The sequence below is a fragment of the Taudactylus pleione genome, unplaced genomic scaffold (assembly GCF_031769625.1).
Source record: "Taudactylus pleione unplaced genomic scaffold, aTauple2 ptg000205l, whole genome shotgun sequence".
In the NCBI taxonomy this organism is placed as follows: Eukaryota; Metazoa; Chordata; class Amphibia; order Anura; family Myobatrachidae; genus Taudactylus; species Taudactylus pleione.
Window position 1 is genome coordinate 5,349,517 of NW_028284607.1, and position 21,840 is coordinate 5,371,356.

A 21,840-nucleotide genomic window follows, 5' to 3' on the forward strand; every position below is an offset into this window, starting at 1 on the left:
CTCCCCCCCTACAAAACGGGGCAAGCTATCAACATCGACAGCTGCCCCATTTTGTTGCGAGCCCCGAAGAGAGTGAAGCTCTCACTCACTCCGGGGCTTGCGCGCCGCGCACTGGGCCACCTTCGACCCGCTTGCGAGCGCTATGCGCTCGCGAGTGGGTCTGAATCAGGCCCTGTGTCCACCCTCCAGGTGCGCACTACACAACCAGAGAGCTAGTCTAGATGCAACAGCTGAAGATGACACCTTAGAGCAGAGGGTTCCAAACTTTTTTGAATCATGGCGCCCTAGTGTATCATTATTGTTTTCAGGGCACTCCTAAGTAGAGATGAGCGGGTTCTAATCTCAGAGATCTGAATCCACCCGAATTTTGCAGATCAGAGTCGGATCCAAGCCGGCACAGGTTTTCCCACCTGACTTGGATCTCAAAGCGAGGCAAAACATCATCCCGCTGTCAGATTCTCGTGGGTTTTGAAATGTATAAAAGTTTCCGCACTCGCAGACATTTTAATTCCGGCTTTAGAGAGTGAAGAGGAAGCAAGGGAGGGGCTGTGCTGACGCCAACTTGCTGTGCATAGGGGCTGGCTGTTGTCCACTCTATACGATGCAGACAGAAGGGGCTTCAGTGGCTCCTGTGTCACTGCAGTCCATAAAGGGGTGCTACTGTGTTGTCCAGAGGGTGCTCTCCCCCCCAGTGTGTAAAAAAAAAATCAAAGTGGGTTTTTGTGTTAGCCACACTTAACAACGTAGCTGTGCACCAATCAACTATTATTACTTCAGCCAGTGGCTGCACCAATTATCAATTCTTCCTTCAGTTTGTGACTATCAATTCTCCAATCCTCATGGGGTACACCAACCATCATCTTTGCAGTGTCCTCAACTCTATTTATTACTCAGTTTTGATTCCGCCTAGAAATCGTGACAGCCTGCTAGCTGGATGCAACCTTTTGGCCCCTTTACTAGACGAAAAAAAATAAATATTGTGAGCTGGTCAAAATTGACTGGAAATAAATGTTGGAGGTAAATAATTCTGTAGGAACAAAAACAGGCCCATTTTATGTGATTTTAGCTTTTATGATTTTTTTTTATTTATTTTTTTTAGAAAAAAATCCAGTTCCAAAACACAGAAGGGCGGTTTTGGCAAAACCAATCCAGAGCCAAAAGCAGAGGAGATACAGATCCAAAACCAATACACTGGGTTAGCGCACATCTCTACCCCTAAGCCAAAAGTTTGAGAAATTCATAAATAAAAAAAATTAAAAAATTTGTGAAGTAAACTGTGCTCCCGTCATCCTTAGGGTCACTTATGTGGTGATGGAGTGGTTCGTGCTTGTTTGTCCAAATGTTTACATTACATTGATCATAAAGAAATTGATTTGGTGCTGGACCACCAACCTGAGGCATCCCTGCAAGTGTCCAGGGTGCCGCGGTGCACAGTTTGGGAACCACCGCCTTAGAGGTTAAGACCCATATAGCAATGGCAGCTTCGGACAGGTATGAAGCGATCTCCCTTTTGTGTATCCGAACAAAGCTAGTCCTCTAAAGCATCAGCCGAGCGGCCAAATGCCTTAGCCACCCAAGCAGACGTAAGGGCAGGACGAGCAATGGCACCCGTGTTAATAGCATTCATGCTGTGTATAAAGTGTATGTAACACAAATGCATACTGTGTGTATATTGGGGTCCCATTCTCAAAATATTTCATTATGATATGCAAATATTCCAAAATACGGAATATTCCGTTATCCAAAATACCCCTGGTCCCAAGCATTTTGGATATGGGAGACTCAACCTGTACCATTCACTTTATTATATAATCATGGTTTATTAGCACTCAGAGGTGCCTCACAAGCGCGCAAAACGGGCATACACACTACAAGATATCTGCACGATTTGACCAAATCGGGCATATCGTCCTGTTTGTATGCACCCTAAGATGAATAGCTAACACAAATGTAAAAATTCCACCTGGATGTGTATCTTGTGACATTTTACCTCACCTACTTTGATTAAATAAGCTTCTTTTGCATTTAAAAAGGACACGACACCAACTCAAGATTGTGCAATGTGCGTATGAACTTGAGTAGGTTCATTCCTACTTTTGTTTGCTTTATTACTTATGACAGCTGCCTTTTACACGTTTATTTCCGACATTACACAAACGATGAGTGAGGACTCCTGTTAGTTTACTTTATTGTGCAAGGACGCCAAATACTCCAAAAGTTGCAATAAATCATGGCAGACTGGAATAGATTACTGTACATTTTGATAACAGTAGCCAAAATGTCAGTATCACGTTTTTACTGCCCAGAAATGTACTAATCAACAGGACCATGGAGGGGGTGGGGGAGAGAGGGAGAGAGTTTTAGCTGAAATATCTTAATGGGGAAAAAAAAAAAAAAAAAAAAAAAAAAAAACTACTTAAATCTACAGTAGAGAACAAAGATATGAGAGGTTATGTGAAAGAATAGAACATGACACCGTTACAAATAGCTTTATTAAACAATTAAAAAACAAAATGGTATTTTCAGCAGTTACATAACCAACACATTAAAAAAAAAAAAAAAATCCAACTGATTATCGCCGTTTTTGGAAGATATTTCCCCGACCCATTCCACGTCCTCTGCCTCTTGCTGCCACTAAAAATAGAGAGAAAAAGATTTCAACCATGACACAGATGTATGTATAAAGAAACTGTATTTAGCTGCACAAATAATGTACAGCAAGCAAATATGATACATCAGAGTGCATATAAGCACTTTACTGTTGGTTTAAGCAAATATCTGTCCATTCTAGGGTTAGTTCTCACAAAAGTGAGCTTCTAGTAGAGGAGCCTATATAGCAATGTCAGGAACACTACAAGTTGTCATCTTGATAGCATCCCTAAAATGTATCAGGGCCGGATTAAGGCTTGTGGGGGCCCCAGTGCAACTAAGTTGCGGGGGGCCCCTTCAAGCCACAGAGTCAAGCCGAGCCCAGCAGTCCCCCCTCAACAGTAATCCCCCCGGGAGTACCCCTAGTAGTAATCCCCCTCTATGCTGTGTCCCCCAGTAGTGGTCCCACCAGTGTGCAGTCCCCCCAGCAGTGCCCCTAGAGGTGCCCCAAGTAGTAGTACTCTCTCCCTCTCCTCCTCCCCCCCCCCCCCCCCTCAGCCACTGCGGGAGTCGGAAGACGGAGGCTCCGGCAGTGGAGCAGCAGCCGATGAGAGTCTGACTGACTCATCGGCTGCTAAAACAAAAACACAGCTGCCGGCGGCTGTGCGTTTGTGCTGTGTAGTGCGGACGGCACTTATGTGCCGTCCGCACTACCGCCCTGCCCCAAGCTGATGCAGCAGCACTGAGTGTGCTGCTGCAGAGCGCCCTCCTCCCGGGAACAGGTGCCGCCGGCACCTGTTATCGGCAGGGTCACATCGACCCTGTGTGGGGTCCCTCTGAGTGTGGGGGCCCAGGAACGACTGCCCGTCGCCCCCCCCTTAATCCGGCCCTGGATGCTATACTATGCATGTTGGAACCTTTAATACAGATTTTAGCAACTTGCTGCCAACATTTTGGGGATATGCTTACACCTGGGTAATTTGTGACAAACTGGATCATTTATAAAAATAGATACAAAGAACAGAAGTTTTATTGTCCATACAAACTAGAGGCCAGTTATCATTTAACAAACCTGTAGCTATAAGCAAGATAAAAGCTTATTAGCTGCAATGGGTTAACACCTTTCCGCTGTACAATCAAGCACTTCTGAACCACACAAGCTGCATACGCACATGATTTTGTTACCAACGATTTTCGGTCAGATTTTTTAAAGTAATGAACGATTGTTTGAACTAAACGATTATTGTAACTTCCGTTACAAAAAGGAATGCAAAACTAAACGGGAATGCACAATAATCGTTCATAGTTATAACTCAGATCACGACGCCATTATAGTTAAATTGCTCAAAAATTGTTACGTGTATGCACCTTAAGGCATGAAAAAATAACCAAAATTGACTAAAGTGCAGCTTAATGCGGAGCACTATTGTGAAGGGTTGGCAGTGTTCTTAGCCACCAACACCTGGTAAGGAAGATGTGCAGAACTGTTCTTTCGCAGCTAAGCAACAATTACACAAGATGTGATACACCATTGCCCTCATTTATGTCACATACAAGTGGACCTCACCTTGGGCTTTGAGAATGGCCGCTTTCCCCCTTCCAGCCCCTGAGCCTTGATTTTTATTCTTCATGCTCTTTAACATTGGAGCATTTTTCAACATGTCCGGAAGGATAAGAAAACGTATTTTGCTTCCTCTAATGTAGACCTGCTCAAGCTGTGCTACTCTGCCATCTCTGTAGGTCACTGTGATGTTTGACATCTGAAACAAATAAAAACAGTATACAGTCAAGATAAAAAAAAAAAAAAAAAAAAAGATACAAGCATCACATACTTTGCACTCAGACTTGCTTTCTTTACAGGAAATAGGATTGTGTGACCACAAGACATGCCAACAGGGTAAAGTCAAAAACAGTGACAATGTACAAAAATAAAAATAAAACCTAGCACAATATGGAGGCCAAGGACATCACTGGCCACCATGTTTATTCACTCAGGAAAAACAGACAAAAGGCTGAAACTACTTTGTGATGGAACTATACTGACATCTAGAGTTACAGCTGTATTACTACAGATATGTCCCCATGTCTATATATGCTACACTGTGCGAGACAACCACTCTGAGAAGTGTAGTGTAGTTTTTTATATTTTGCATATCGCATAGGAGTAGCAGCGAAACATAACTCAGGGTACTAGAGATGTCCTGGGCTGCAAATTTAACTACACAGAAATTAGTTTGAAATATGTATAAAGTCGCAGATGAAGCACGGAACTTGGGAGTGAGGAAAAAAAAAAAAGCTGTGGCCACTGCATAAAAGCACTTTGCGTCATTTGTATACAGATTCAAACTCATTCACACAGATGTACACATTAAATTTATCACTTTAATCTAGCAGATTAGTTTTGCAGTTTAGTTCCATGTATGCAAATAAGATACACATTTTGACCGAGAGACTTGAGCTGGCCGAGTCACCTGGAGTGCTGAGAGGGGCTGTTTGGCCCAATGCATGAGGATACATCTGTAGGTCTAAATAGTATCACTGACACCTAGTGGTCAGTAACTTATCTGAAAGGAAATGCAGTGTTAGATATGTAGTTTGCTCAGCAACCCCTGTCATCTGCCATTCAGTACTTAAGTGGCCTGTAGCATTATACAGTAGAAAGCACCAATTAACTGCATAGTTCATTTGATCTAAAATAGTATTCCTGTTAGGCAGTTTTAGCGGGGTACCGCGCCCTGCCTGCTTTGAGAGTGCCAAAATGTGCCCCGCCCTTATATGCAACACACCATCTACTCAACACTGGGGAGAGCTTGGGGTACACCAGCATCTCCGTGAGTGCTGGGTACACCCCCTACAGTGATGAAAAGGGGGCAAGTATCAAGGGCAGCGCCCCTTTTCAAGTGACAATGCTCCCATTGGCACATACGAAAGTGCCCTAATTAGATAGCTAGCAGGCCCAGCACCTAGAGTGAATACTATAAAAGTATTGTTTTCATGTCACTTAAGTAATCAGTTGCTTGACTGAAGCTGCTAAATATCTTCCCTAGCTCACTTCCATAGGAACATTTCCTCAAGCTGCACTAGATTTAGATGCAAACTGTTTACACTAATATACATATACTGTGTGTAAGAGCACTGTTCAGACAGATAGAAAATTGCTCCACTTGTGGTCTATTCTATACACTACCAAATAGCAGCGGGAAATATTGCTAGCAACAGGGACACTTACTGTTCATGAAACAAACTCCAGCAAAACAAAATGAGAACATTACACATCCAAGAATGGAACATCTATTTCATGGTCCTTGAAGTGCCCAATAATGGTTGTAGGTTTACAATTTATTTCATAGGTACAGCTTACATTGGTTGGTGCTCTTACCCATATATAGACATGAAGTACTGTGCAATTAGGGCTGAACAATTCCCAAGAGACAGACATTGGGTGGAATTCAATTGATTTTGCGGCCCGCATCTCCCGTCTAAAGTGACAGGAAATCGCGGGCCGCTATTCAATTGTGCCAGCGTTTCACGCTGATCGCACCCAAAGTGGTCGGGTTTAGCCGCGTCCCCCGACCAAAGTGCTGGGCGCGATCGCGAAAAGTGATGTTTGGGCGCCCAAACATATCACTTTTCACACATTTCAGCTCTCATCCCCCAGGGGCTGCGAGCTGAAATATAGCGCTTGGCAGCTGATCGCGCCCGACAGGAGCAAGAATAGAATAGCTCCGTCGGGAGCGATAGGGGATGAAAAGAATTGAATTCCGCCCATTGAGCCTAAAAAACTACAGTTGGTGCCTAACTTTAGCCAATTCTGTTCTTGTCAATGTTCTTTGATTACCAAGCTAGTTCATAATGTAAACATTGTCCACCGTTTAAGTTGTCCTTGCATAGCAGTGTCTGGAACTTAGGGCCGTTTCCAATTAAAGGGTGAAATACGCAAAAAAGTTTTGAATATTGCTGCTTTTCGCCTGGTCAGAACTCATCTCCAAATTAAATTCTAGCCAGATCTCGCCTTAGTTGAAACGCAATGCAATGTAATAGGCAAAAAAGATTCACCTATGAATAGCAGGAGAAAAGTGCAAAACCTTTAGTTTGGAGTGCAAGTGTGGGAAACCACCCAAGAACCCTTGGCACACTCCACTAAAGGGCAAATCTTTGGGGGGAGGGGGGGGCGGGTTAGCGTAGGATCCCCCTGTATTTTCCACCACCTGACTTTCTAGCAGGGGGCTGATGCCACAGCCCGGGAAGCCCTTTAACCGGGTCGCCAAGCATCAACCCTGACCGCTAGTCAGTCCAGGCTGTGGATCCCTGGGGACCCACCCCAATAAGAGGGGTCCCTCCCTTCAGGGCACCCCAAGCTGGTAGCCCGGGGCGGTGGGTGCCAGGTTGATGGTATAACAGAAGTGAAAACATTGTCTTTACGAGAACTGCAGGTCCCACCAAGCCTACCCCGCATGCTGGTACTTGGGGAACCACAAGTACCAGCATGCAGGGCATTAAGGGCCCGCTGGTACCTGTAAAGAAGTGTTTATTTAAACACAATACGCACAGTGACAGTATAGTTTTAATACATACTAACCTACATTACCTGGACAGGTCCTTTTGTCCCTGTAGGCATCCTTGGTCTTGGTAAAACAAAGAAAATCCGACGCACGAACTAGGTAACATCCTTGAAGGATGTTTCCTCCCGAATTAATGGCTCAGACGCAGCATTACCCTTTGCAGTGCAGTGTCTGAGCGTTCATTGGCTGAGAGAGGTCAGCCCCCGCTACTCAGCCAGTGAACGGCTCAAACCATTGACTACTACCCCTACGTCGTATGTCTGCCGTATGTTGCACAACCAGCACTGGGTCACTAAAAGCCTGGGGCTGTCTGCTCTTTGAGAGGCGAGGCACACAGTTTTAGGGGGGGGGGGGGGGGGGGTTCTCACTGAATCATCACTGCATCTGTGTTTATTTTATTGAAGACAGATGCATGCATCACGGATCTCCCTCATCCATGCGTGCATCAGTCTTTAACAAATTACGCCGCTCGGACACGATGCATCGTACGAACATAGTGTGTCAAAAGCACCAAATAGTGCTGACGGGACTGTCGGGGAGTTCAAAGGAAATCGGAATCGCATCTTATGCTGGTCTTACTAGTGTATGGCCAGCATTAGTTTCAAGTCCAGCATGGGAGCTCTTGCCTTCAGTGCCCAGAAATCATTATGGAGGCTGGTGAAATGTAATGATATCAGGGCAGTCTAATTAAATATTCCATACATTGGCATAATCGTATACAAATGTGATCGGAAGAAATACAAAACAACATGAGTGAAAATTACTACTCCTTAAATACACTTATACAGAGGAATATTACCAAATTAGACAAATAATTTTCGTGTCAGTTTCTCTAGGACAGATTATAATATTTATAGAAACTGTCCTGAGAATAAAATATTTTTGCTCAAGTTGCACAGATTAGCCATCTAAAAGCTTGATTGTACTCAATATATAGTAGACTAGTTTAGCCCATGTTATGGATGATTAACCATCCAACATATAGGAGGAATTAGACCATAGAGGGAGATTTATTTTCTTTCAATTTCAGAATTTTATACAATTATCCCCGATAATTTTTAGCGTGGCCTGGCTGGTCTAGGGAACAGACGTGTGTCACATCGGCTCTTGAGTTAGAGTCAAATTGACCCGCTGATGACATCCCCCTGGACTTGAGGGGTATCCACCAGCTCCAGAAACCCACCTGAAACCAGAGGGACGAGGCTTAGCAGAGTCGGGAACCACTATGATTCTGCAGACTGTGGCCTAACTGCTCACTCACGGCCTGGGACTAAATTTCCCACCCAACCCAGAGAGAAGCTCCAGCACCCTGGTAGCCACCCATCCCACATCGAATACCCCCGGAGGCACCTTGCAGTCCCCGCGGACCCCAGGCTGCCTACACTTACCTTGGGTGGAGAGGAGTGATCCCGGACTGGTTCGCCTGGCCGCGATCTCCGTCTGCCCTCGGACGCGGCCTCCGGCTCCCTGCTGCTTCCGCATCTCCTGCTCCTCGCCGCTCCTTCTCTGACGTGGATGCCGGGTCCCTGCCGCCGCCACCGCCCGGCTGCTTGACTGAGGCCGCTGTTGCAGGGTCTCTCCCATCTCGCCGCCCACCCTCGAGTGCGGCTTCTGGCTCCGTGCTGCTGCTGCCCGGCTGAGATCACTGCTCCCGGCTCCCCCGTGTCGCGCCGCTTGCTCTTGGAGCCGGCTTCCGGGTCCCTGCTGTTGCCGCTCAGCTGGGGCTTCGGCTGTCGGATCGCCTACATAAAGCCATCTTATCTTGGACGCGGCTTCCGGCTCCCTGCATCTCTGGCTCTGGGCAGATTAGAGGCAGCACATCCGGTGTTGCCCCTGTGTCCTGCACCCAGTCGTGAAGCTGACTGGGCACGACTGAAGCCCTTGGGACAACTGATGGCTGCTGAGGGGGATCCGGATGGGACGCCCCTGAGGTCCTGCTGGTTTCCTGACACCACTGGTGAGTGTTAATGCTCCCTTGCCCTGGTGTTCTCAATTACTAATATCCCAGCCAGCTGATCACTCCAGGGGAGTTAAATAACAGCTACTCTGCAAGTCTCCCAATTCTACTTCTCCCTGACTGAAGATTTGGCGCCACCTTGTGGTACACAGTTATAACCACAATTTATATATTTTACAAAACCTCTCTTACTAATACCAATCACTTCCATTTAAAATATTGAAGGTTTTTTTTTTTTGGCTCTATACAACTCATATACTACTATACGGAATTACTCGAGACTCTGATACTAGCTTCACTTTCAAATTCTTCTAACCCGCCAAGCCCTTCCTCAGTTGAGGATTCCACCCTTCAATCCTCTTCCAAACTGGGCAGCGAGATTAAAGAAATCTTGACATACATCAAGACACTGCCTACCAAACAGGACCTACAAACTACCATCTGGCAGGAAATGGCGTCTGTCAAGCAGAACTTGTCATTACTTTCAGATAGTCTCACGTCATTGGAAGAGACTCAAGAATCTACGGACACAACACTATCCAAGTTGACAGATATCTCATCACAGTCCGCTGAACTGCAATCTCTAAAATCCAGGGTGGATGATCTAGATAACAGAGGGAGACGAAATAATATCCGCATCAGAGGCCTTCCCGAAGATGTCCAAACTCCTAACCTTATCGACACCCTGACTAAAATTTTCAACGTAATCCTCGGCAATGACCCGCATGATATAATTGTTTGACAGAGCTCATCGGGCTTTACGTCCTCGAGGTCTTTCATCTGATAAGACAAGGGATGTAATCTGTCGCTTGCACTATTTTTCTCAAAAAGATGAGATTATGTGTAAAGTCAGGCAATTGGAGGGTGTCGACTTCAATGGAGAGACTATTCACATATATCAAGACTTATCTTGGCATACCCTTCAGCTTTGCAGAGCCTTAAAACCGCTAACTGACAAACTCCGCAAGAGGCAATTGAAACACCAATGGGGCTTTCAGTTTCATCTTCAGGTTACTTTCTCTGGTAAAACACATCTCCATACTCACTCAGATCTTCCAGCGTTCTGCTCTATGCTAGGCCTACCACTTGTTGAAACGCCTGAATGGAAGGATCCTCTGGCCCAACTGGTCTTACCTCCTCGCTCAGAAACCCACCCTCCTTGGCATTCAGTTCAGCATTCCAGAAGGAGACTGAAAAATCATCCTCATCCGCCTGAATTGGAGGACACCTGAGGTTTTTTTCCTGATAGTAGAAAACATTAAGCTTGTAGCAAAAATATACTATGTTCAGGTTTATTATTATATTCATATCCTAGGAAATATCTAAATTTGTGATTTATTATAATCACACTGGCTATGCCAATATGGTCTTGTAGGTCTCGATTATTTGTTTCTGGTTCTACATTTCAGGGACGATTGATTACCCTCACTGTAGTTACATGTTTTCATGTTCTAATCCCAATCTTACTAACATTTTCTAGTTTATAGATATTTAGTATCTGCATTTGTCTTTTCTATTGCCAAGATGTCACTGTTTAAATTTATCTTTGTTTTATATTAGGACTGCGTTTGACTATGACCCCCAACCCGCTATGTTACCATTTACTGAGATATTGGTTTATTATAAGTTTTCCACTCTCAGACGCAGGAATTCTAATGTTCTTGGTGTTTTATAACATTGTATTTTTATGCTTTTTTGTTTTTTCTCTTTTTTCGTCTTTTGTTTTTCCTTTTCCCTGTTTTTCTGCTTTTCTTTTCTCTTTTCCTCTTTATCCCAGGGACCACTACCATACCTTCCCTACAAATCTCCTCAGATGACTATAGCTGCCAAGCTTATTGTTTCCTCCATTAACAATCGAGGCCTAAACATCCCTGAAAAAAGATCTAAGCTTTTACGCTCTTTATGGGCAGATAAAGTCGACGTGGCTATGATTCGGGAAACTCATTTTAAATCTGGGGTTCACTCCCCTTCCCTTCTTGACCATTATCCTACGGTGTTCTTTAGTAATAGTCCTGAAGGGAAATCTAAGGGAGTTGCGATTCTTTTTCCAAAACGATTACCCATTTCCGATGTTAAAATTTATAAGCCGATTCCAGGTAGAGTACTTCTAATTACTTGTCAACTTTTCTACCAGGACTTTACATTTATTAATGTATATGCCCCTAATCAGGCACAACATAACTTTCTGAAATCTGTTCTGGACCAGCTTGATTCTCGGTTAAAAGGGTATTATAATTTTAGGGGGAGACCTTAACTGGACCATGGACCCTATACTTGATGTTTCTTCCAATTCCCCTCGATTCTCACAGGCTAAGTGCAGACAGGTTAAACAGAGTTTCCATGATCACCAGCTGGCCGACTCCTGGAGAATTTTGCATCCCACAGGTTGTGACTATTCACTCTATTCCAACCCCCACAAGACATACTCTCGTTTGGATTATTTATTTTTGAGTCAGACATCTCCACTTGCTCGCTGACGCCAATACTGGTCCCATCATGTGGTCGGACCATGCCAGTTTCTTTGACATTGACACTACCTGGGTTCTCTCGGACAGTGGTCTTGGCGGCTTAACGAATCCCTATTACACGATCCCTATTGTAAGACAGAAGTCGACACGGCTCTCTCGGACTATCTGGCCTTTAATGTTACTCCCGAAGTTTCACAGGTTACCATCTGGGAAGCTCATAAATGTGTAATTAGTGGCAAATTTATTCAACTCGGCTCTTACATTAAGAAACTGAAATCTGCACGGATCTCGACTCTACTCCAGCGTATCAATCTACTTGAGACTTCACAAATCATCTCTATCTGGCGATATTTATTTGAAGTTGTCAGAGGCTCGTGCGGAACTTAATAGGATACTTTCTGACAACATAAAGTTATCTTTACAGAAATGTAAGAGCCGGTTTTATCAGTGGGGTAATAAGCCAGGGAAGCTTCTAGCACGGGCTTTGAGGACTCAGCGAGCATCTGGATTTATCTCAACTATTAAAGATAGTTCAGGCACATCTCATTCATTGTCATCTAAAGTTGCTTCCTGTTTTCGACATTATTCGACTCTATAACCTGGCGGGTTCCTCTTCTACATCATCACCTCCTGTTTCTTCCCAAGACATATTAGACTACCTCTCCACAGCCACCTTTCCCAACTTGTCTCCTTCAGATAGAGACGCCCTAGAGCTTCCTTCACAATGAAAGAACTCGATTCTGTCTTTTCTTTCCCTTCAGATAAAAGCCCTGGCCCAGATGGTCTAACCATCGCATACTATAAAACTTTTAAGGATAAACTGGCCCCTATGCTTTTAAATGCCTTTAACACAATTTCCGCAGACAGTTTTCTAGACAATCTCTAGAAGCATATATTTCGGTAATCCCTAAATCAGGCAAGGACCCCTCCATGTGTCCGAGCTACAGACCCATTTCACTCCTTAATGTTTATCTTAAATTATACGCCAAACTCATAGCCAATAGATTACATCCACTTCTCCCACAGTTGGTTCACAACGATCAAGTAGGGTTTGTCAGGGGCAGAGAAGCTTGTGATAATACAACTAAAATTCTCAACCTGATTCAGGTAGTGTCACAGACAAATGTACCTACCATTCTTCTATCAACTGACGCTGAAAAAGCGTTTGACAGGATTAGTTGGCTATTTATGAGGTCTGTTCTCGGTCACGTGGGATTGGGTCCTCTCGCTATACAGAGGATTTTAGCCCTATATGAGTCTCCATCAGCAAGAGTGAGGGTCAATGGCACCTTATCAGATCCTTTTTAATAAGTAATGGTACTCGACAGGGATGCCCATTATACCCGCTAATCTTTGTGCTTTGCATGGAAGCTCTGGTGAGGTCTATTAGAACCAACCCTCATCTCAGGCGTTCAGGTCGGCGGGATAGAATATAAACTCGCATTATTTGGTGACTATCTCCTAGCTATTTCTCAACCGGTCACATCTTTACCGCACTTGATGTTGGAATTTGAAAAGTTTGGGAAATTATCCAATTTTAAAATAAAATTTTCGAAATCCAGTGCCCTTAATTTATCTGCCCCCCTCCCCTACAATAGTGAGTTTACAAACAAGGTTCCTTCTCATTTACCTGGCACCCGTCCCATATCACATATTTAGGGATTAAATTTACTAGAAATCTGTCACAATTATTCCAAACAAATTTTCTCCCCTTTCTTTCCTCAATCCGCTCGGATTATTCCCAATGGCACCTGAAGCCGCTTTCGTGGTTAGGAAAGATTAATGTGGTGAAGATGAATACACTACCCAAACTGCTCTATGTTCTCCAGACGTTGCCAATTGCTGTGCCGGAGTCTTTGTTTCGATCACTTACTTTACTGATCAGTCAATTTATTTGGTCCCGAAAGAGACCTAGAATCAGACGTGACACTATCACGCCCAAAACAGTTCGAATTTAATGTCTGGGAGCTGAAGACCACCTATTATCATGCCATCCATCTAAATAGAATCCTTGAATGGACCAGAGACAGAGATATTAAACAATGGATTGCCATTGAAGGCTGCTTCATGAAACACCCTGAGATAGTTCCATGGTTGCCGTCTCTTCCTAAGATATCCCCTCCTCACCAAACTATCACTTCCACCCTTTCTTTATGGAAGACTTTAAGGCTTATCCCTAACATCTCCTCACTTTTTGGCCCTCTCACTTAGTTTTTGGCTAATCCAAGGTTCCCGCCAGGTATTGACCCTTCCCATTTTCCCAACTGGACCGAGGCGGGTCTTTTTAGAGTTGGTCAGCTGGTAAATGCTTCTGGCATTAAACAGTTCTCAGAGATCCGGGAGAGATTGCATTCCTCAGTCGGATTTGTGGAAGTACGCCATTTCCTTACTTCAGATAATAGGCTTACCTTAGCAAAAAGGGACCTTACTAATTTTGAGAAATTGTGTGTCACCCCACTATCCCCCACACATAAAATATCTGCCTTTATCAACTATTATTTATCCAGTCAAGTGTCTAGTATTCCACCTTGGATTAAGGCTTGGGAGAGAGATTTAAGTCTAACTCTTTCTGATTCGGACTGGCAGACTATCTTTCTTAAAACCCACACTAGCTCTATTTGTATCACCATTAGGGAAACCCAATTTAAGATTTTAATGCGATGGTATCGTCATCCTGTCATATTACATTCCATGCTCCCATCAGTTGCCAATACTTCCGCTGTGGGCTCTCTCCGACATATTTGGTGGGATTGTCCTCCACTATCAAATTTTTGGTCCGATGTTATCTCTATCTCCCAACAAATTTTAGGCTTTCCCATTCCCACAGGCCCCGAGTTTTGGTTAATTAACCATTCGTCAGTCTCATTGTCCCAGTTCAAGAAATCCCTGCTTCGCCATCTGAGTAACGCAGCTCGTGCTGTGATACCTGTACTCTGGAGATCTACTACTCCTACACGTAAAGACTGGTTTTGTAGGCTTGATTATGTTATGTCAATGGAAGATATTTTGTATTCCTCTCTAGATAAGTCCTCTGATTTTGCCAATACCTGGTCTCCTTGGCGAGAGATAGAGATAGATAGATAGATATATATATATATATATATATGGGAATTATATGTCTTCCACAGATGCTCAGAACAACAACTATTATTACTCTTATACACACACGATAGTCCCTCTTTCTTTTCTATTGTCCTTCTTTCTCTCTGTTTTTATACTTTTTTTTATTGTTTGTCTTTTTATTTGTTTTCCCTTTAAAAATCTATTTTTGTTTGTTCTATGATTTTTCTCTTTTGATATATTATATATCTGATATAGATTGTGTTATTTGTGCTATTAGCCTGATCTTTCTAAGAAAACGAATAATTATCTGCTTCGGGTTTATCAGATGTGAAATGTTTATATCAACTGTAATTTTTTCTAAATATTCTAATAAAAACAGAATATACAAAAAAAAAAAAAAAAAAAAAAAGTTAAATTTTAAAATAAATCCATTTCAAACGTGACCCAAAAAGGTTTTACTTTGTTGTCTCTCTGCAAGAGAGACTTCTGTTAATTCAGTATTTAAACCTTGGGTAGCCGCATCAGAGACAATAACCAAGGGAACACACTAATATATTATATGTACATATTTGGTAATTTGTTATGCAAAATTAAATATCTGAAAAAAGTCTAGTGCACGCTCAAACCCCATCCTCTTGTCCCTGTGGAACTGTTCAGTGAAAAACTCCCATTTTAGATGAAAAATCCCTTTATCATAATTTTATTTCTACATCTAAAGCAGTGCACCAATATTCTGCATGTATTACATTTCTGTTCAGAAGTAGCTCAGCAAGCGGTTATTAAAAAATACATTTGCACATTGGCCATCTAGCTCACTGCAGATCTTAAATTAGTGTGTGAACATAGCATCTTATTAGATAGCTAAAGCTGGGTACACCATACAATTCTTGGACCGATCACACAAGAACTATGATCAAGTCGATAATTGTATAGTGTGCACACAAGTATGAGCATTAATTATCTGGTCAGATGATTGGACCTGCCAAACTGCTAAAAATGATAAATGCTGTGCCAATATTGTGCATGCAGTTCCAATCATCCGTCTGACATTTGGCAATGTGGAAGCATATTTATCTGGTGTGTGTGCAGAGACATATGATCTTTAAGACATAAAATCATTTGTATCTGAGAGAATGGTGTAGTGCAGAGTTTCCCAAACTCCACCATTACAGTCTAGTTTTTAAGGATGCCCATGCTTAAATCCAGACGGTTAAGTCAAATTAACAGAGGTACTAATTACGTCAACTGTGCTCAAGCATAGTTATCTTGAACCGTGGACTGTAATAGAGTTTGGGATCCACTGGCGTAGTGTATACACTCCAATACAGATGTTCTCCGGAACCCTGAAACCATCCAAGTTGGATCACGGCTCATATCTTTCAGGTGTGTACCTAGATTAAGGCATCTTTCTTCCACCATCCCTCCCAAATCAGTAGGCTTTTTAGAAAATGATCAGGGGCATCTATATGGAAACACAAAGCAGACCGGGGAGTCTGACAACTGTGCGTTGGGGCTCTACAAATTAAGTTACAAAAACTGTAGTTTTACTTTTATCATGAACACTAGAGACTTCTCTATTTTGTGACTGATGGAATAAATGCTGTGCTTCCAAAGAACAGAGCCTAAAGCTGATCATACACTTCCAGACATTTCATCTGGCAGCCTGACACCCTGCAGATATCTCAGGCATACACTGGAGATCTCACAGTGTAACGGCCCCGATATCTGTGCTACACCCCTGGGGAGGAGACATTTCCCCATTCCTGGAACAGGGGAAAGGTCTGTCAGCTGTGGCTGGGCATACACTGCCCAATGCAGCTGACATTTAACATAAAATATCACATTAGACAGGCATGCTAGAAACTCTGGCATGACCAACCAATATTTTACCCTCAGTCGCCCGCATACACACATGGGGGGGATCCACTGAGGATCATGCAGATCACCCTAATAACTGTATACTGTATGCCTGGCATAAGGGACTACACATTCCAATCCTACATTGCTCACGCTATTTCAAAGAAACACATCTATAAGGAAACAGGTGCACTGCAGCAGCATATACTCCAGTAACAGGGATTTTCTGTTCTACCCTTAGGGGCTGATTAATTTGAAATAAATTTATAAGATATTGTGGCTTTCAAGGAGAAGCAGCTCAGAAAAAAAAAAAAAAAATGGAGCCCATTCCAGAAACATGTGAGCCAGCCTCAGTAATGCAGGGAGAGGAGACCTACCTGGCAGTTCATGTTATCCTCGGCCTCAATCAGCTTGCCTCTATACACCTCGCCAGTGTTGGTCTCACAGGTGACTATGTGCCCCTCCGCTTCGTGCAGCACTTTGATGGGCACGCCGATAGACATGGTGACTGGCTCAGGGAGATCAACCTAGAAAAAAAGGGGCAAATTAGTTAGCAGCTCACAAACCAGCAGTCACCTCCGCACGGTGCCCATTATATTATGTAAAGCGGCGGCTCGACGCTGCCACAGAGCACGGCCAGGCTTTGTCTATACCTGCAACCCGAGGCCGCGCTCATTCTGGCACCGGGTCCCTCCGCAGAGTGTACAGTAACTCACCTACTCGTGTAACAACCGGGCTGCGATCTAATGGCGTCCCGCTCACCCCACAATGCACCGCAGCTGGCAGGAAGCGGAATGGCGTCTTGCTTCCTGAGTAGAAGAGGAAGCGCCGACAGGACCAGGGGGCTTTACACGTTGGTTCCGCCTCTGTCTTCTTTACCCATTATATATAGTATTCTTAGTGGCCAATGCCGTGGTCCCCGCTGACGCTGTGATAGGTGGCACGTGCGCCGCTGCAGCCTCAGCTGTATATGTTTTCATCTCCCTCACCTTGAGTCCTGCTTTTGATTCTTAAATTACATATTATCTTTTTAAGGACTGTGTAGTTAGTTAGAAACGGGTTTTTGTCAGCGCTTTGGGATAGGACAGTGGGGGAGCTGTATGAACAGGCTTTAGGGGGATTAGTGGTATCAGCGCACGTTATGTGTGCTGATACAGCTTCTCTCACATGTATTAATGAGGGGTTGGGTGGTAAATGACAGGTTCGTTATGTGCCCCTATCATTATCGGCACTGCTATCTACAAGATAGCACGCCGATATAAGCTGACCATATAGCTGCAACTATCAATAGCAACAGCTGCAGCAGTTGTTCCCATATCACCACAGCAGGGACAGCACTGTCCCTGCTGCAACGGCTGGCGGGCTGCATGTGAGATCTTGCCCCTACCCAGTGGCTGAGCCACCCTCAGTGGGGGACTGCCATCAGCCTCGGTGCCCCACTTGCCAATCAGCATCAGAGCGGGGCTTAGTGGGCTGCTGGGGCCGCCATGAAGAAGAAAACAAATACCGGGTCCCAGTCTGCCATAGATGGCAGAGAACCGGTGGATCTCTGCCAATCGATGAGAAAACCATCGGTAGTTAACCATCGATGGTTCTTAACTACCATGTGGGTAAATCAAACTGAAGCAATAATTAAGCTACCTCTGCTCATGCATCCTTATTACATGGATTGTGAGTGGGCCACAAGAATTGATATTGAAAGCCACTGAATTAGGATCAGGCATCTTATCTTCTGATTTACACTCGTTTTAATTGCATTATGCTATGGGGATGGTCATCGATAACGTATTATGACTTCAGGGCCTGATTCAGAGCCGCTCGTAAGCGGCCGCTCGTTCACTGTGAACGATGTTCGCACAACTGCACATGCGTATGGGTCGTAATGCGCATGCGTAAACCAGTCATTGCGGTCGGAAATCGAGCGCTCGCAAAACAGCGAGGGGCTGCTAATTTGATTGAAAGAATGTACCGTTTGTGGGTGGTAACGGGAAGGTGCTTGAAAATGGGGGAGTGGAGATCCGAATGCAGGCGTGTCTAACGGTAAAAAGGGCGTTTAAGGGGAGTGCATAATTAGTAAAGGAGCGTCATCGACCACGTCACTTGGTTGTCTTTTAGCCTGAACTGCTCGCAGTGATTGCAGTCAGAAAAACCTACCACAAGCACTGCGAGCAGTTCAGATGCCTTTCGATGTACCTGATTAATCAAATAAATACCGGAGATGACGTGTGATGCGAATGGCAAAGGGGCGTCTTTACAAAATAGCAAACGCATTTTTCGTTTGCTCGCTCAGACATAGAGGCGTCAACAAACTGCAATGAGCGAGCGCTCAATTTAAATAGCCGGCCCCTTTTTAGGAACGACCGTCCGCAAATAGCGTCCGGCTCTGAATCAGGCCCTCAGTCCGATGTTGTTGGTTTTTCCTTTGCTTGCTTCATTCTGAAGTGTTTTTACTACTGGTGTGCACCGGCCACTTTTCGTGTTTTGGATCTGGATCTTTCTTTGTGTTTTGGATCATGATTGGTTTTGCCAAAACCACCCTGCCGTGTTTTGGGTTCTGGGTTTTGTATTTTGGATCTGTATTTTTTTTTATAAAAACAGCTAAAAATCACAGAATTTGTGGGGTTTTCTGCTCCTATGCTATTATTAACCTCAATAACCTTAATTTCCACTCATTTCCAGTCTATTCTGAACACCTCACAATAGTGTTTTTATGTCCAAAAGGTTGCACCGAGGTAGCTGGATGACTGCTAAGCGATACGAGTGGGCGGCACAAACACGTGGCCCATCTAGGAGTGGCAGACAGGATGGCAGTTTGAAAAACTAGGCCCCAAACTGTACATAATGCAAAGAAAAAAAATAGGTGCAAGATGGAATTGTCCTTGGGCCCACCTACCCACCCTTATGTTGTATAAATAGGACATGCACACTTTAACAAACCAATCATTTCAGCTCGTCCCCGCTGGAATCCACCACCACAGGTCTCTGTATACGTTCTGGAGGCTGGTCTCCCTGGAAGAGTTGATAATTCATTTTTATGAACATCATCTCCACATTTTGTGGAAGCAACCTCCTACGCCTTTCGCTGACAAGGTTCCCGGCTGCACTAAACACTCTTTCGGAGTACACACTGTCTGACATGCCTACTTGGATGCTGTCACCGATGTAATCCTCCACCATTCTGTCAATGGTGACAGTATCATATGCAGTGACAGTAGACATGTCAGAAATTGTTGCCAGGTCCTTCAGTCCGGACCAGATGTCCAAACTTGGTCTTGCCTGCCCTGCATCACCACCAGCGGGTTGCTTAGGATACCTAAGTTTTTTCCTGGCAGCCCCAGTTGCGGGAGAAAATGAAGAAGGAGCTGTTGACGTATCACGTTCCGCTTCAGCTGACAGTGTTTTCACCAGCAGGTCTTTGCACCTCTGCAGGCTTGTGTCGGCCGGAAAGAGAGACACCACATAGGCTTTAAACCTAGGATCGAGCACGGTGGCCAAAATGTAGTGGTCTGATTTCAACAGATTGACCACCCTGGAATCCTGGCAAAGCGAATGAAGGGCTTCATCCACAAGTCCCACATGCCGAGCGGAATCGCTCTGTCTTAGCTCCTCCTTCACTTTCTCCAGCTGCTTCTGCAAAAGCCTGATGAGGGGAATGACCTGACTCAAGCTGGCAGTGTCTGAACTGACTTCACGTGTGGCAAGTTCAAAGGGCTGGAGAACCTTGCACAACACGGAAATCATTCTCCACTGCGCTTGAGTCAGGTGCATACCCCCTCCTTTGCCTATGTCATAGGTGGATGTATAGGCTTGAATGGCCTTTTGCTGCTCCTCCATCCTCTGAAGCATATAGAGGGTTGAGTTCCACTGCGTCACAACCTCTTGCTTCAGGTGATGGCGGGGCAGGTTCAAGAGTGTTTGCTGGCGCTCCAGTCTTCGGCACGCAGTCGCTGAATGGCGAAAGTGGCCAGAAATTTTTCGGGCCACCCAAAGCGTCTCCTGCATACCCCTGTCGCTTTTCAGAAAATTCTGCACCACCAAGTTTATTGTGTGAGCAAAACATGGGACATGCTGGAATTTGCCCAGATGTAATGCCCGCACAATATTGGTGGCGTTGTCAGATATCACAAATCCCCAGGAGAGTCTAAGTGGGGTAAGCCACTGGGCGATGATTTCCCTCAGTTTCTCTAAGAGGTTGTCGGCGGTGTGCCTCTTACTGAAACCGGTGATACACTGCTTAGCCTGCCTTGGGGAACGAGCTGGCATTTCTGAGATGCTGCTACTGGTGATGCTGTTGCTGCGTAAGGTGATACATCTACCCAGTGGGCTGTCACAGTCATAAAGTCCTTAGTCTGCCCTGTTCCACATGTCCGTGGTTAAGTGGACATTGGGTACAACCACATTTTTCAGGACACTGAGGACATTTTTTCTGACATTTCTGTACAGTCTCGGTATCGCCTGCCTAGTGAAGTGGAATCTAGACGGGATTTGGAACCGGGGACACACTACCTCCTTCAATTGTCTAAATCCCACTGCACTAATGGCGGATACCGGACGCACGTCTAACCAACATAGCAGTCAAGGCCTCAGTTATACGTTTTGCTTCAGGATGACTGCTGTCGTACTTCATCCTCCTCGCTAAGGACTGTTGGAGGGTTAATTGTTTAGTAAAAGTAGTGGTGTTCCTACTTCCTCTCTGGGATGAACGACTCCCAGCAGCGGCAGCAGGAGGCGTAGCAATGCAGGATCCTCCGGAGGAATCCCGGATAGGAGAGTCAGTCATGCCAGTGACATGGCCTGCAGGATACTTCCGATCCTGACTAAGGAGGAAATTGACGAGGAGGGAGTTGATGGTGTGGTTTGCAGACGCTTGGATACAACAGGACAACGGGATTTAGGTGTCCCTGGACTGCTTACGGTCTTAGCCAAAGTTTCTGAACTTGACAGTAACTTTTTATGAACGCGCTGCAGGTGCCGTATAAGGGAGGATGTTCCTAGGTGGTTAACGTCCCTACCCCTACTTATTTCACCTTTACATATGGTACATATGGCAAGACAGTTGTTGTCCGGATTTGGATAGAAATATTGCCAGACCAAAGAGGTGGAATGTTTGGTCTTCTGCCCAGGCATGACCGTGATGGGCTTTTTCATCCCACGGACAACAACTGTCTCCCCCGGAGCCTGATTTAAACAAACCACATCACCATCAGAATCCTCCTCGCCAACTTCCTCCTCAGCGCCAGGTACACCAGTATCCTCATCCTGTTGTACTTCAACAGTGACATCTCCAATTTGCATATCAGCAAGTGGACTGTGGGTGCTCCTTTCAGCACTTGCAGGGGGCGTG

At 44.7% G+C, this 21,840-nt stretch overlaps 1 protein-coding gene across 1 annotated transcript; it reads right to left on the bottom strand.

Annotated features, from left to right (window-relative positions):
* Positions 1–2,474: 2,474 nt before the first annotated feature.
* On the bottom strand, positions 2,475–17,365 carry SNRPD3 (small nuclear ribonucleoprotein D3 polypeptide). The gene is made up of 4 exons (XM_088477966.1): positions 17,213–17,365; positions 16,874–17,023; positions 4,157–4,349; positions 2,475–2,634 (listed from the first exon to the last, which is right to left on the bottom strand). Exons 2-4 carry the CDS (start codon positions 16,997–16,999, stop codon positions 2,573–2,575), a joined length of 381 nt encoding a protein of 126 aa, XP_088334092.1. The 5' UTR covers positions 17,000–17,023; positions 17,213–17,365; the 3' UTR covers positions 2,475–2,572.
* Positions 17,366–21,840: the final 4,475 nt, after the last annotated feature.

Bases quoted from the DNA above. Each gene is read 5' to 3' on its own strand.
- SNRPD3 (XM_088477966.1), bottom strand. From the start codon at position 16,999: ATGTCTATCGGCGTGCCCATCAAAGTGCTGCACGAAGCGGAGGGGCAC. The intron at 4,350-16,873 runs GTAGGTCTCCTC...TATTTGTTTCAG, and splicing joins AGGATAACATGAACTGCCAG to ATGTCAAACATCACAGTGAC. The intron at 2,635-4,156 runs GTGAGGTCCACT...CTCTATTTTTAG, and splicing joins GGCCATTCTCAAAGCCCAAG to TGGCAGCAAGAGGCAGAGGA.